This window comes from Arachis ipaensis, chromosome B04, assembly GCF_000816755.2.
Source record: "Arachis ipaensis cultivar K30076 chromosome B04, Araip1.1, whole genome shotgun sequence".
NCBI lineage: Eukaryota > Viridiplantae > Streptophyta > Magnoliopsida > Fabales > Fabaceae > Arachis > Arachis ipaensis.
The window spans coordinates 15,924,029-15,941,292 of record NC_029788.2 but is presented as its reverse complement, the minus strand read 5'-3'; the positions used below and the strand labels follow the sequence as shown (position 1 = coordinate 15,941,292).

The 17,264-nt window shown below is 30.9% G+C and overlaps 2 protein-coding genes across 6 annotated transcripts; both read left to right on the top strand.

Moving 5' to 3' along the window:
• LOC107639023 (ribosomal protein L11 methyltransferase) lies at positions 4,340–9,743 on the top strand. 5 transcript variants are annotated; one of them, XM_021120878.1, is made up of 9 exons: positions 4,340–4,575; positions 4,715–4,808; positions 5,118–5,280; positions 5,405–5,449; positions 6,088–6,351; positions 6,909–6,945; positions 8,366–8,533; positions 9,079–9,408; positions 9,557–9,743. In XM_021120878.1, the coding sequence occupies exons 1-9, from the start codon at positions 4,534–4,536 to the stop codon at positions 9,590–9,592; spliced, it is 1,179 nt and encodes a 392-aa protein (XP_020976537.1). In that variant the 5' UTR covers positions 4,340–4,533; the 3' UTR covers positions 9,593–9,743. The 5 variants fall into 5 exon arrangements, with proteins under 5 accessions (XP_020976537.1, XP_020976539.1, XP_020976540.1 ...); XM_021120880.1 differs by having other exon boundaries at positions 4,668–4,808; XM_021120881.1 differs by having other exon boundaries at positions 4,668–4,808; positions 5,113–5,280.
• Positions 13,593–14,837, top strand: LOC107637627 (ethylene-responsive transcription factor ERF027-like). The gene has a single exon (XM_016341022.2). It carries the CDS (start codon positions 13,716–13,718, stop codon positions 14,397–14,399), a length of 684 nt encoding a protein of 227 aa, XP_016196508.1. The 5' UTR covers positions 13,593–13,715; the 3' UTR covers positions 14,400–14,837.

Sequence of the window (17,264 nt, the reverse complement as noted above, 5' to 3'; positions counted from 1 at the left end):
CTTAAATGTTGACTAAAATTAATTTTTTAAATTAAAAACATTAATTATTAAACATAAATAAAAATAATTAAAATTAAAAATAAAAACAAATGTAAAAAGTAAAAATCCTAATTGTAATCCTCACTTTCACTCTTTATTCTACCGCTTGCTGGGTCACCCTCCTTCTTTTTTTTCTTTTTTTTATACCAAAGATAGGAAGACTCAAACGTGTGACCTCTTAGATGAGTATGGAAAGATTATACCATTTGAGATATAACTCATTGGCGGTTACCTTCCTTCTCGTATTTAAAATAAATTTATAACCAATATTATTTTTTGTTTCATTACCACTCTAAAAGTTAACATATTTTTATATTTAAAAAATTTTTTAAAAAACTTCCTTAAGAACAAAATATAGAGTTCTAGTTTTTTCCTTCTTTCTACTAAAATCCTAAATCCACCATAACCCAACACTTATTATTAAGCCTATAAAATCTCTGATTGTTAAAAAATAAAAAATAAATTATTTGTGATTTATTATAGTTATTCATACTTTTATTTTCAAAAAATTATTTATAAAAAATAATTAAATCAAAACAAAAAAATTTTAAGTTTAAAATTAATTAAAACTTATATAATTTTCATAAATATTTAATACTCTATATTTAATTAAAATTACCAAACTTCAATTTATCTAAAAATTTCTAATTTTACATTTTCTCCAAAAACAATCCCTAATTCTCAAATTAAAAATTATAACTCTAATTTTATCCTAACACTTCCCACACTCACTCACCCACTCACTCACTCCCAAAAAGCGGACAATATCGTCCTAGCAGGTGGTCTGGGCTGTTACAGTCACCGTCGTTGCCGCTGTTAGAGGTTGCATCACTGAGCACCTGTCACCGGAAAAAAGCGCTGCCTTGCCGGGATTCACTGCCGTTAAGGGCATTCTCCCCTCTGATTTTGATTTCCTTTAATTTTTGAAAATATTATTGTCATTGATTTCCGTCAGGAGCTTCGGATAGGAGGGAAGGGCAAGTTCAAGGGAGTTGAGGAGCAGCTAAGATTGCTTAGGAGCTCTGTTGTCATAACCAAAAAAACTTAAAGCCACTAACATAACCTACTTTATAGAGGTATGCAAATTTGTCTTGTTTTGTTTAGATGGATGAAAGTACATATTTCAAGTACCAATATGCACATACTTGGTTTTGCTAATTGGATAAGTTTATTCACTATGTTAATCAAGTTAATATCGTCAACGATTTCCTTAATTCATCACTTTCTTTACTTAAGTATTGATTTCTAGCTATGTACTATCTTCTAGCTTGGCCTGCTAAATTTGACTGAATCTAAATTAAATAAAACTTATTCTGTTAAGCATTTGTGTGTTTAGAATTTTTTGAGATACTAATGGTGCTTCTGGATAATGCTTCTTCAGGATGGCCGGGTTCATGCCCTTTACTCAACCCCATCTAGAGTGATATATGATGCAAAAGAAGTCATTAATGGGCTGCAAGCACCAATTGTTAAGGATGCAAAGATAACATATATAAGACTATTCTCTATGATAACATAGCATGTTATTTGTCTCGTAAGATTCACATTGTGTAGTTAACACCTGAAAATGAGTTTTATAAGATCTTAACTTTTTCATCATACGAGCTAATAGCTTTGTGTTTCAACTTGGTATAATTGTGAATGCAGTAGCTCAACCAAGTTGCTTTCTAACTATTGGCAGTTTCTGCTGAGTTGTTTTGCTAGTTTTGGCACTTATTTTTCTTTGAGATAATTGGAGATACTTAGCTTTCTTGTTAAGTTTCTGCATTTTGTCAATTATGAAAGCAAATGATAATCTTAGCTTTCCATTTGGATTTTTATTTTTGTTCATAATAGACCAATTTTGTTTATTTTTCTCTTCCATGCATATCTGGAGGATTTGGGTTGTGACTTGCTTATTCATCAGGATAGTGCTTTTGGCATCCAAGAAGCAGAAAACCTCTGGTGAAAAGTCAAATACTAAGGGAAAGGCTGCAAGCAAAAAAACAAATAGAGAAGCCATCAATAGCTTCAGTGAAGGATCAAGGTAAATTGATTGTATTTTTCCCAATTTACATATGATGTTATCTGTAGTGCTTGCTCTATTTCTATTAGCATTCTATTGTTTGCTCGAAATAGTTTTAGAACTTGTTAACTTTGATTAAGTAGTCTTGTCAAACTGTTTCTGGAAACTTCCCTTCTCAGGTGTTTGGTTGGGGGAAAAAATGGGATATAAGTTTTCATGGATGAGATAAATTCTGACAATTACAGAGCTCACATGAAATTTGCCTCCCCATTTTTTACCATCCTGATAAACACACCCTTGATATGAATTCGTATCAAGTTACACAGCATGGTTCTGTAATTTACAAGTATGTATCCATTTGTAAATTTTCCATCTCAAATTATTCTATTCCAATGCCATTGTTAGGAAAAGAAAAAGGTAGTAAGAAATCCAAGAAGGAACCTAGTAGGGAGGACATGCATGCAGTTGTAGTCGATATTCTAAAGAAAGTTGATAAATACTGTAAGTAATGACTTCTATGGCAATCAATCTTTTATCCAAATGTTGAGTTCTGATTTAATAAACATTTGATTTTGGGTTTTCTGCTTGATGTATTTCTGGTTAGCTATGAGGATAATAATTCATCTTCAAATGCCAGTTCTGCTTCTGAAAATATTGTGATTGATGAAGCTGTTATATTTCTAAGCCTTTCTGCATTTATTATTTTTTAAGTTATTGTTAATGCATGTTAATTGAGTGCCAAACATAGCCTGTGATGATTCAACCCAACTGTTTGAGGTGTTGTGGAGCCAAGACCCTGTTTACAGGGAGAACCTACTTGGTGAAGCTGCATTCATTTGAATTATGATTTAATGAATTAACAATTGATAGTGATTGTTCGACAATTGATACTTATGTAAATTTAATGAATTGAATTATGATTAATTAGCCCGAGTTTATATATTGAATTGTTAATTCTTGATAATTTACATTTTTGATTGGCTAGTTTTAAACTTTAAGAATAGATTCTTAAAGAATTAGTTAATTTTAACTTGTAAGTTCTAACTTAATTTTTACTCTGATGAAGATAGTGTTATGTGTTTTTTTTAATTTTGATTTTCATTGTTCATATTTGCAGGGGTACAAAATTGATGCCAACTTGACTGAAATATGCTAGAAGAGTCAAGAATTATAAATCCGATATGATATAATTTTATGTTAGGAAAAAGTTGTGTTTAGTTGAATTTCTAGAACTTATTTTATTGTAAAAGAATCTTAATGACATGTAAGATATTCTAATTATCTATATGATTATATATTATATAAATGTTAAGTTAGCATGTCTAAAAAATTAATTGATATATCAATTGTTTAATTAAATGTTTTAAAATGAACTTTTTATTTTTGTAACTAAGAATAAAAAATGTTACAAAAGTAAGTAGTATTTTATAACAAAATATTATGACACAAAAATTTAAATTGTTACAAAAAATATTTTAAAGGTCAAATATTGTTATCACTTTTGTAATGATTTTTTATTTTTTGTATCAGAAAAATTTGTTACAAAATATTACTTTGAATTATAACAGTTCCTTTTTTTGTTACAAAAATTTTTTGTAACGGGACATACTGCAACGGCCCCTTTTTTTATTTCAAAATCCTTTTGTTTCAAAATTCTGATTTTTTGTAATAATTTTTTTGTTACAAATATTACTTTTTCTTGTAGTAATTGATACTTATATAAATTTAATGAATTAAATTATGATTAATTAGTCCGAGCTTATATATTGAATTGTCAATTCTTGATAATTTGTATTATTGATTGGCTAGTTTTAAACTTTGAGAATAGATTCTTAAAGAATTAGTTAATTTTAACTTGTAAGTTCTAACTTAATTTTTATTCTGATGAAAATAGTATTATGTCGGATTAATTATTTTCTAACTTAATTTCTTAACTTGTAAGTTCTAATTTAATTTTAACTTGTAAGTTCTAACTTAATTTTAACTACTAGAAAACTTGTTATTACAGATGGAAATTTCCGACGAATTTTATCCCACGAAAATACAGACGGAATTTCAGAGGGATTTTTTGTCGAAAAACAAAAAAAAATGGATTAGTATAAATTACAGATGGAAAAGAGAATCCGTCGATAATTCCGTCGAAAAAATTAATTTTTTTCCGTGAAAAATGGTTACAAACGGAAAATTCGTCTGTAATTAAATAAACAAAACGTTGCGTTTTATTAAATTATTACAGACGGATTTTCTGTCTGTAATTTAAAATTTTCCGTCGGAAAGGTTGAAATAAGGGGTTTGCTTTAAGCGTGGCTCCTCATTTCACACGATACCTATCCGCGCCTCCACACCCCTCTCTTCCAAACGCTCCATCGGCGGCGCCTCTCTGCCTTGCACCGCCGTCGCACTGAACTTCTGTCACACTGAAGCTCCGTCACATCCCCTCCCGATGCTTCTTCGTGTGTTGCTCATGTCGCTTCGTATCGAACCCTAATATGCAGAAATCGCTCTGTTTCGATCTTGTCTCAACTGTGCAGGTAACCCTAATCTCTTCCACACCTTTATCACTCTTCCTATTCGCTGCTACACTGACGCCAGCCTCTCCTCCTGTTCGCCATTTTCCATCTAGCTTTTCTGCATCTCGTCCGATTCATCACCTCTCCTCAAACTTTGCAGCGCGCTGCCGTCGTTTTCCTTCTCGCACTTCTGGATCTGCTACCACTCATAGAATTTCCTGTTCTAGAATATCGAGAATCTATCCTCAGATTTGGTTAATTTCTGAACTTATCACTTTCAGTTTTCTGGATTTTTATTTTCATGTTTGAAATACTGATTGTGTAGATTTTGTTGTTCAATTAGTTCATTCTTTTTTCAGTTGCTGAGATGATTATATGGCTTTAAGTCTAAAACATGAGCAATAGAATAACAAGAGAACACTCTCCTTAAGTTGCTCGTTACAAGATTCATGCAATCGTGGTCTTCATTACTTTCCTGTTTATTTTCAGATTATTTCATTGCCTCATTATATTTGTGCATAGTTTCTTTCCTTGACGGAGCCGTACTTATTTTTCAAGAGCAGATTTGCGAGAAGATTTGAAGACTGTTTTGGCAAAAATTGAATCACTATTAGCTGGCTTTGGCTTTGGATGGGAGACTGTTGTCTATATTCACCTTTACATAGATGACATGAGTAAGTTCTCAGAGGCAAATGAGACATATGTGAAATTTATAACCCCGGAGAGGTATCCATTTGGTGTCCCATCATGTAGCACAGTTGAAATGCCTCTAGTAGAGATGAATTTCAGCAAAGCATATATGGAAGTTCTTGTGTCAAATAATAAAGCTAAAAAGGTTTTGCATGTACAGAGTATTTCCTCTTGGGCACCTAGTTGCATTGGGCCATACAGTCAGGTAAATCCAACCTCATGTCATGATTTTCATGTGGTTTATTCTATGCAATGTTGACAGTGAGACTATATGTAGAATGACTTTTTTTTGTCAATATACTGGTATGGACCCATAAGTTCTTGGATCTTGATGACAAAGTTACTATACCACGGAAGCACATTTCCATAGAGAAGAATTGTAGAATGCGAGTCCTCAGAGATGAGTGATTTAAAAAATAATTTAGAGGATCCTTAATATTTCAACTGTAGCAACTGCACAAAGGTTCATTGACTATAGTCTCTACTTGGTTGAAACCAGATAATCATCTGCCTTTTGAACTTCATTTCTAAATATCTATAATGTTTGGGTGTCATGATTCAAGTCTTGGGAATTATTATTGATGCTCTCATTAAAATATGAGAAAGTGTATTTAGTTATCTGATTGAATGATACAATTGTAGTGACTGTTCGTTTGGTTACCTCGAACTTTTCTTCATCATTTAATGTATGGTATTTGGTATATACTTTCACATTTCAAATGTTATCTGGTGAAATGTCCTTTTATAAGGTGAATGCTTTTGCTTTTAGGCAACCTTGCATGATAATATACTCTATATGGCTGGTCAGTTGGGAATTGATCCTCCGACAATGAATCTTTGCAGTGGAGGTGCTAGTGCTGAACTGGAACTGGCTCTCAAAAACTGTGAAGCTGTGGCAAAATGCTCTAATTGTTCAATATCCACATCAGCAATTATGTTTGTTGTTTACTGTTCGAAACGTGTCTCATCATCCGAGAGACATGATATGCAGGAGAAACTAGAAACAATCCTTACGCAGATGAGGATCTTTCAATTACAGGAACAAAACACCTGCAAAGCATTAGATCCCATAGTTCTTTATGTCCTCGTTCCTAATCTACCTAAAAGGTACTATGGCCGTCCCATAAATCTATGATTTCTCTTATCTACGCACCCCTACACCCATACACATAAATTTATGGATATGCAATATTTAGGCAGGCCTTTTCTAGAGCAGGGAGTGGATGAAGAAAACTATCTCAGCATCAATGGCAATGAAACTAATGCTACCGTTTCTAGAGAACTCATATAGAACTATGCATAAGCTTAAGTCTTTCTACTTTTGACAACTTTCACCCACTACAAATTTAGCATATTAAATTGACTGTAAGTTCGTTCTTTCCTTTTTCTTTTGGCCTTGAACCATCAATTCCATCAAACTATCAGAATTGTTATTGATTAGAATTTAGAATAGAAGCTTCTCTATTCAATTAAGTTACTCAACTTCCCTTGAAATTTGATTATGTAGGGTCCATGCCTAAGCAAAGTGGGCACTACTGTTTCTTTTATCTAGTGATGGCACTACTGTTTCTTTTATCTCTTTTCCGTTCTTATCTTTTCGGTGGGTTTGGTCTGAATGTGAATATGATCTTTGCTTCTTCTTTTTCTCTCTCTTGGTTCTTCAGGAATCCGACAATATCAGAGGGTGAAAACCAACGAGAGGTACTCTGCAATTCTAATCTGATCAATTTTAGTAATGCAGAAACCTTAAAAATGTTTTTGTTCTTTTCACGCTGATCTCAATTTCTTCCCCTTTAATACCACTTGAGTTTTTCAATATAACCCTAATTTTAACGATCTTTATCTGATTTCACTCATTGACTTCCTTTGAGTTGTCCATTTGCAATTTGGGATTTTTAGCTACTTATATTGTACATAAGCATAACTATGTAAGAATTCCCAAATTTCCCATTCTAATTTCAGGAAGAAGCAACTGAAGTAATTACTATTGTTTTGGTGTTTCTTTATTTAATGTTAAGCAGGTGTTTAGCGTGTAATTAGCTAATTGGGATTAAGCTAGCGTTTGCCTTTGATTTAGTCTCTTCTAAGGAAGAAAACACTATGTTGGTTTAGTCTCTTCTTGAAGGTGAGGATATAAATATGAGCATTTCACATGCTGCTGATTCTATTGGTTTGAAAGAGAGGCCAAGATATGAAGTTAAAATTATTGAGGAGGATGACTGGATGAAAGGAGCTCAGGTCAGTTTGCTTCTTTTCTAGATCAATATCATGAAGTTGTTCTTGTGTTGCTTTAGAAGATTGATCTAATATCTACGCAACTTCCTTGCTATTGAAGTTCTGCATTATTATGCTATATTCACATTTCTTCAGCCATCTAGTCTCTGCTCTATGATATTTGGCAAAGTTTTTCATGAGAAAAATGTCTTGGTATGCCTTTCACTCGAAGGCAGAGTAGCTGAAATTTTTGGGTGTATCTTCTAGTGTTTCTGTTCAAATCAATTTTGGAAGGGCATGAGTGAAAATCAGACAGGTTCATCTTTTATGAACTAGAAATCGAGTCAATGAGGCAATGATGCTCTTTATGAAATTGAGTTAGTCCTGTGTTCTAGCTGTTAAATACTAACTGCTAATTGTTTGGTTTCTGTTTAATAGCTATTAAATTTACTGCGTTCTTTACTTAGCATTCTTATTTGGGGAATGATCGCTTATTCATATTATGGAAAACTGTCAGTGCGAGAATGTTACTGGAAATAAACTTACAAATTTTTCAATGCTTTCAGGAATCATTTCATCCAGTTGAAGTTACTGAAGGCCTATGGGTGGTGCCCAAGTGGATTACTCCACCTGTACGCATATCTCACACTTATTTTTTTGTCACAGTTTATCTTCCCTTTTCATTACAGATAATGTGTTGCTAAACTTCCTATAGTTGGTAATTATACATTGCAAATCTATTTAAGTATTGAATTTTTTGCATCTTGTTTGAATACCATTTTTAACTTTGACCATTTTTCTTCTTGTTTTCCCCACATCATTTTTGTCTGAGAACTATTTGTTCATCCTAAATTGAATATTCTGTGAGACTAGTATATTCTAATGAGCAATCTTGAATCTTACACAGGATATTCAAGCAATGAATATAATTCTTAATCCTGGACTAGCCTTTGGAATTGGAGACCATCCGACTACCAAATTATGTCTATTACTCCTACATGACCGTATAAAAGGAGGAGAATACATCTTAGACTATGGCACTGGCACTGGAATTCTAGCAATTGCAGCTCTAAAGGTATTTTATTGATGATCTGCATATGTTAAGAACTTAAAGTAAAATGAAAAGGCTATTTGGAACTGGGATACCTACTCCGGTTTCAGTTAGCTAGAATGCCTTTGCTGTACAGTAGAGTTCATTTTCATTCTTACTTTATTTCCTTGAACATCTCTGTGTGGAAAGCTAAATATTATAACCGTCTCTATCATATTCACATATTTTAACTGTCTTTTTTTGGTTAATTTTTTGTGGTAGCTTCGATGTAAGAAATTTTTTTTTCATAGCACCGATTAGAAAATACTTGGGTTATCAAATTAGTGAAAACTTTCAAGAGTTAATTGACAGAACATATGTCAGATATGAATTTTCAGAGACATTTTGATATGACATGTTCTGTACTTATTGGGCCTTATATAGGGTTTAGGGTTTAATTATTAAGTTAGTATGAAAGAGCATATTATTGATGTAATAGAATCAGTTGAGAAATTAATCAAATGAGAGTTCAGAAAAGCAATTCTAGACCTTCTGCAGTTTCATATTCACCAATAATAGACCTTTTGCAGTTTGGTGCTGCCTTTGCTGTTGGAGTCGATATAGATTCACAAGCAATTGCATCAGCATCTAAAAATGCTACTCTGAATAACATCAGACCAGACAAGCTGCAACTGCACTTGATTGCAAGCCAAACTTCTTCATCCTGCAGGGATGACTGGCCATCTAGAGTTGTCGAGGGAGAAAATGCTTTCGAGATAGACAAAGTCACTCACAAGGATAAATATGATGTGGTCATCGCAAACATATTTTTAAATCCTATGTTAAATCTTGCTGATCAAATTATCTTTTCTGCAAAGCCTGGAGCAATTATTGGTCTCTCTGGAATCTTAAGTGAACAGGTAGTTTAAATGTTCAATTAATTCTCATTATCGATTTTCTTTATTCGAAATGCAGCTATCTCTTTGCTACCAAATGCATATTCTTGTTGGTGGAACTGCTTCGAATCATATTCTCCTCCTAAATTCATCTCCTTTGTTCCTTATGCAGGTCCAAAACTTTTACAAAAATATTCACTATTCTTAGAAGGCATAGAAGTGTCGAAAATGGATGACTGGGTCTGTGTGAGTGGCAGAAAAAGAAAGAATATAGAGTTGATGATATACTAGGAATTATAGTTGATGATCAATACATTTTGTTTATGTTTTGAATTATATTGAGTTGCTTGTTTATAGTACTTTTCTTTTAGTTTGATAATACGATGAATTTGTTTATTTTTTGAAATATTATAAATATTCGAATAAAATTAGATAAAAATTTGTATTAAATTTATATTTATTTTGTATGAAAACAAGTTTATTTTGTAATTAGAAAAATAAAAAAAATTCTATTTTATCTTACTGACGGATTTACAGATGGATTTTTTGTCTGTAATCAGAGTGTGAGATGATTTTCCAAAGTTCAAATTACAGACGAAAAATCTGTCAGAAAATCCGTCTGTAATTACAGGCAAAAAATCCGTCTGAAAATCCGTCTGTAATTATAGACGGAAAATTCGTCGAGAAATCCGTCTGTAATTACAGACAAAAAATTCGTCTGAAAATCCGTCTGTAATTACAGACGAAAAATCCGTCGAAAAGTTCGTCGTCTCAGGGAAATGGATAGAGAATTTACAGAGGGAAAATCCGTCGGTAACTGGTAAAAATCCGTCTGTAATTTTTCAACGGAAAAAAAATCCGTCGGTAAATAATTTCCGACGGAGCTTTTACAGAGGGACAAAATCCGTCGGTAACCAAAAATCCATCTGTAATAAAGTCTAAATCTGTCTGTAAATCTGTCTGTATTAATCAATTTTCTAGTTGCGTTGTTTTTTAATTTTGGTTTTCATTGTTCATATTTGCAGGGGTACAAAATTGATGCCAACATGCTAGACTTTATATTGACTGAAATATGCTAGAAGAGTCAAGAATTATAAATTCGATACAATACAATTTTATGTTAGGAAAAAGTTATGTTTTGTTGAATTTGTAGAAGTTATTTTATTGTAAAAGAATTTTAATGACATGTAAGATATTCTAATTATCTATATGATTATATATTATATAAATATTAAGTTAACGTGTTTAGAAAATTAATTGATATATTAATTATTTAATTAAATATTTTAAAATAAATTTTCTATTTTTGTAACTAAGAATAAAAAATGTTATAAAAATAGGTAGTATTTTGTAACCATGACACAAAAATTTAAATTGTTATGAAAAATATTTTAAAAGTCAAATATTGTTATCACTTTTGTAACAAATTTTAGTTTTTTTATTAAAAAAATTGTTACAAAATATTACTTTGTATTGTAACAGTTTTATTTTTTGTTATAAAAACTTTTTGTAACGAAACATACTGCAACAGCCCTTTTTTTGTTACAAATACATTTAGTTTCAAAATTTATATTTTTTATAACAATTTTTTTTGTTACAAATACTGCTTTTTCTTATAATGATAAGATGTGTTTGTTACGGTTTGTGGCGGTCACGCTAATTGCAAATTTCGAGCTGAGTGTGAAAGAAGCAATAAGGTTAAGGTACAAGAGTGTGAGGGACGTGACGGTGAAGTCAGGGTAGTGGGTTAGTTCCTGAAGCTTCAATTACAGATATGAAATTATTGTTATAATTTAAATTTGTAATAGTTGTAACAAGATGCAGTTATTTAAGAGAGGTGAGAATAAATGAGTAGATCTAATGAAATAGTAGATTTTACAACAGAAGTGATGGTGGTTATAGAATGAAGATGAAAAAAAAAAAGAAAAAAAGAGAAATAATTTATGAAATTATCAATAAAAATTTAATAATTAATATTTTTTTTAACGAAACTTATCTTATATTATTTTTGATTTTTTCATGGTTAATTTTATTAACATTCAAATCATTCATGATGAGAAATTATTATTTACTCATTATCCAATATCATCAAATTTTGAGTTTGCAATATTCATTGAACGAAAAAGTTTGTAAATTCTTTCTCTAAAAATCTTGACTAGCTATTTAATAAAGATATATGAAGTTTTGTTGCAATAATAGGTTTTTTGGTAATTATGGTAACATTTCTATAGTTTAATTTTCATATATTAATACAATAAAACAATATAAACAAAGTTTTCACCCTAATTTATAAATTAAACTTTGTTAATATATTAAGTTATAGTCCCAAAATTATCTTTACTATTTAAGTAAAGTATTAGATTTCAATTTATTATTTTCCTACAAGAATAGTATATATCAAATATAATTCCTATCCATATACTTTAATTTATATAATTAAGAATAGCATATTATTAACAAATGAAGCACTATGTTATATTAAGTATTCGAAATTTAATTGTAAAACTAAAATTTAAAAATTATAATAGATCATATTCTTATTCATTTACTTTAAAAATTATTCATATTCACATATTTTTAAGGTCTATTATTGAATATTTTAAAAGTATTTGTAAGAGTTATTAAAATGTAAACTATTAAAGAGCGCCTCAATTGCAGGCATTGGTCAAGATATTAAAAGAGGAAAATAAATATTGTTTTCTTTTTCAATAATTAAAGAGATAAAAATAATTAATATTTATTTTCTATTTTTTAAAGTCCTTTTTATAGTTTTTTTTTTAATTTGTGTCATAATGACATTTTTTAGCAATTTTTTAAAGCATCTAATAAGACAATAAAAAAAAGTAAATTTCTTTAAAAATTCTGTGATAAGCTTATAAGTCTTAGAAAAAGATAAAATACAAAGTCTTTAAAAAGGTTGCAACTTGCAACACTGGTAGGTTCATAATGAAAACTTTGGATCCATTTTGTCTTTATGACATCTTCTATCAAGAATTTTTAAGTCCAACGTTGCAATTATTTAGGGACTTATTTAGTTTTTTGTTTAGAAACTTATAAAAAAATTAGCAAAATAATTTTTTTAAGAATTTGTTTGATATTTTTTCTAAAACTATTTATAAATTCATTTCAAATTTTTCAAAAATATATTTATCGAATTAGACAAATGTGGAACCTGTAGAAGATTGGTTTAGAAAATTTCATTCTATGTGCATAAATAATTCAAAATAGTATAGACAGCCGGAAAAAAAATAATTCAAATAGTGTAGTGAATTTATGATAAGATATTTTAAAAATGGGCATGCTACACAGCTACAGTTATACGAAGGTATTCAACAATCATTACTCCTTTGAGTCCTTTCCCTTCACAGCAACCCGGACCTCACAGTCTTGTGAGCTGTGAGTTGTTTTGGATTTATCGATATTTTTTTATTTCAATTATATTCTTGCAAATTGACGTGTATAAATTGTTAATGTAGATGATCAAGGTAGCAATACTAAGATGACGTGTGATAGATATATCATATATCAGCATCAGTGTCTACAGATATAATTCAAATAATTTTCAAATATAAGTATAAAACTAAAAGTAAATTTTATTGTGTTTATAATTTGGTATTTAATTTATTTTTATAATAAATTTTAAATATTCAAAAAAAAAGGATAATATTTAATATATAAAATTCATTATTTTAATCTATTTCATAGATTGAATCTTCATCAAATTTCTAATTCATTCCGTAGGGTCATCCGAATCTTGTTTATTATTGACTAACTTTTCTATAAATAAACATTCATATTAAATATTTTATATGAAAAATGATATTTATATATTTTTTAATATTTTTTACACCAGAGTTCTTTTGTATATGAGTTGAGAGAATGAATGAGGGCTTGCCTGGTTCTTCCAGAAGAGATCAATAATGCAGCAACCACATTATGATCTGATCGATATAGCCTCTCAACTTAGCCATGCTCCTCTTCTACTGTTGGAATCCAAAAAGATCCGGTAATGTTGGGGTTTTGAGATGGTTTTTGCTTAAATATATTATATCAAAGTAAAGTGATGTCACTGTCATATGAGCAAATAATTGATTAGCTAAATAAACTACTATTAAATATTAATTAATTAATAATAAGTAAAGTGATGTCACTGTAATATGATTTGCTCCCTTTTCGTTGGCATATAAACCCAGCCCCTTCCTTCCACCCCATCCCCAAACCATTTTAGTTTTTTATCTCTCCATCTCGCTCACACATTAGCAACTAGCTTAGTAGATAGAGAAATTAATAAAACCTTAATCCCAAGTTCCCACACTATCTCAATAAATATTATGTTAAACATGAAGAACAATAATAGGAATAACAACCCTGCACCACTTTGCCCTCCATTACAAGTCCAATATGATTATCATCATGGATATGATTATTCTTCCTTATTGTTCTCCTCATCATACTCGTTGGCGGCACCAGCCAACACTGCTGCCGCCACCGCAGCTCCTAACTCAACATCCTCTCCTCACTCTGGCACCGGAAAATACCGAGGTACGCGGTGTCGGAGCGGAAAGTGGGTGTCAGAGATAAGAGAGCCGCGGAAGTCAAACCGCATATGGCTTGGGACCTACCCAACGCCGGAGATGGCTGCCACCGCTTACGATGTAGCGGCTCTTGCATTAAGAGGTCCTAATGCGTATCTCAACTTCCCCAATTTCATGCTCGCTTACCCTATTCCTGCCTCCTTATCTGCCCCTGATATTCGCGCTGCCGCGGCCGCTGCAGCCGAGGCAAGGCTTGTTACACCACCACCGCCACCTCCACTGCCAACACCACCGGAAAACCCTTCAGAGATTCTGGGGGAATATTTCGATGAAGAGGAGGTATGGAATATGCCGAGCTTGATCGAAGACATGGCCAGGGGAATGCTTATGAGTCCCCCAAGAATGGTGGAGTCCTTCTCCTCTGAAGACTTCGCCGAGTGCTATTCGGATCTATATAGTACTCTTTGGAGTACTTGGTAAATTAAAACCAGTTGAGGATTAAATAAAATAACAATGATAATAATCATAATGGTATGATTTCTCTCCATATGTGTGTTTGTTTTTGTGCTTCTAGCTAGGTCTGGCAACAAATTGAAGCCTAAATTATTATATTTCAAATTGTAGGGTCACTTTCATGGTGCCCTTTCAAGTGAAAGAACCAATTCAAAAAAAGCTAAGTTTTGGAGATTTCATAGTGCACCTACGTTTGGGCTTAGCTTATTATGCTTTTTGGCTAGAATTAATAAGCTTCTATTATTGTTTAACTAATTAATAACAAGTTGTATCTGAATAAAACTACCTCTGGTAGTAGCAGGATGAGTAATATGCTATGCTGCCAATGAGAAAGTGCTTATGTGTAATGTAATTGCATATGTAAGATATATATAGTGGTTATTTATTTAATTTTGTGCATCATTTTTCATGATTCTTTTTATGATGATATGTTCATATGTTCATATGTATGATTATTGATGAAGTGAAGAGTTACATGCACATACATGTCTTAATTTTATGCATCTATCTATAGTAGATTAGAAGAATATAAGTAGGAGGTTCAAGAATCATAACAATTGTACTTTCCAAAAGAAACAAGGATGTTAAGATGTCAAAGTTTCAAGTACTGGACTGGTAGCCAGTGAAGCAATTATAAGATAGGAGTCCTGGTTTGGTTTGGTGTGGTTCTGATTTATGGTGCTGATCATATATATAGCTTCTGGATTGTGTGATTTGAGCCGGTTTGATTTTATGTTCTGAGCTACTGGACTTGGAAAGATTAAGAGAATGAACAAGAAATTTAAAAAGAAAAGACAAATTTTGGATAATATATGCACCGCAAAGAAGTCCAAAAAAAACTTAAATCCACGCACTACAGTTTAAAATTGCCTGCTATGCGGCGTCGCCACCTTCCTCTGTCGATTAGAATCGTCAACCACCTTCTATGTAGTTTTTTTTTTAAATTTTCTCTTTTAAAGAAAGATAAATTTAAATTATAACGAGAGACATTTAAAATTTAAAAAATATTTAAAATTAAATAAAAATTAACATTAAAATTAAATGAAAATTAACCTTTAATTCAAAGAACATAAAAAAACTAAAAAATCTAAAATAATTTAAAAAATCATCTATAATCTAAAAAGAAATAACACTTAAAACATACGAAAAAATTCAAAACATATAAAATAAAATGACACTTGAAACCTAAAAAATAAAAGAAACATTGAAAACTACTAAAAAAAGCATTAAAACCTACTAGAAGAAGTACGTCGTGTGTGAACTCTGTGCCATTGACAGTGGAGGACAGACTGCTTCTGTCAGTTGACAACTCATGCACGCAGACAGTGATGGACGGGGAAGCGCTGCTATGCAGATTTGGCGTGGCACGATGGTTGCGCAGGGTGAAGGAGACACTAAATGGTGTCGCGGCAAGAGGATTTTCATGCAGCGAATTCATGATGGGACTGCGTCTCGACAAAAAGGGTTGGAAGAGAGGATGTCGCGTTGTGACCAGAAGAATATATAAGAAAGGAGAGGCTTGGCGGTGCAATGATACGACTTAGAGAGGGAAGGCAGTAATGTTTCACAGACAGTGATGTTTTCGCAGACATCACGATTTGGTCGCCGTATCTCAGCTCTATGCACTGAATAATAGTGCAATTTTTAATCACATACTTAGGTTTTTGAAATTTTAAAACTAGTTTTTTTTTTTTTAAATTTAACTATTAAGTGAACTACTTATCTGCATATAGAATTAGTTATTTATACTCTTGTAAAATTATGAGTTAATAATAATAGCAAAAATGAGTTTTTTCAACAAAATAGATTACAACTAAGAAAATCTAAGAATGTTTAGAAAAAGAGGAATTAAGAAAACAGAAAATCTCTTCTTATCTATTTTCTATGTTTTTATTTTAGAATAATAAATAAGATAAAAGTCTATTTTACAAAACATGAATAAGACTTCTACAAAAAATATATAAATTCAGAATTTCTTCTCATTTCAAAATTATAAAGAACTTTGAGATGATTTTGAATGATTTTAAATAATGACTAAAATAATCTCAAGTACTCCCAAACTCAAAAAAGACTCTCATATGAGAGGACATATTAGAGAGATATAACTATTTATATATCTCTTTTTATTAGTTTAAATTTTTAGAGAAATAATTTTTATGACATAACATCAAAATATTAAAATGTTTTGATTGAAACTTTTAAAGAACAAGTTTTATTGTAAAAATAATTCCTTAACCTTTTTATATTATTTGTTTACTCCTTATCATTCTCATCTTTACACAATTTACACACATATAATCAAAATATTGGTATAATACATCGTATAAAAAAATAAATTACACCAATATAGTTTGAATAATAATCTCTACCAATAAAAACCCATAATAACTCATTAAGAAAATAAAACCTTAGCCAATATTTAGATAATTACTTGAAGAATAGAATCCGGTTAAATTACATATAGAAAGTTGGTTGTCAGTAATATCAAAAGAAATTTAGAGAGAAATCCGAATTACTAATTATTCATAGTTATTCTTCTTCAAATATGTTTTTTAAAAGGATAAAATATGTGTTCTTAGGACTTATGATTCTTTATATATCGAACATCATGATTATTATGATTGCATGCCAAATTCTTTCTTCCTTATCATGATGTCATTGAAAATTAAACTATATATGTAACTTATAAAATTGTTAGGATTGAATCAGTGGTAATTGATTTGAATGGTAAATAGGAGAGTCTTTTAAGTTCAAATCATCTTCAATGAAATTAGAATAGAACAAATATAACAATGGTCATTTAAATATCATCTCTTAATTTTAATTGTATGC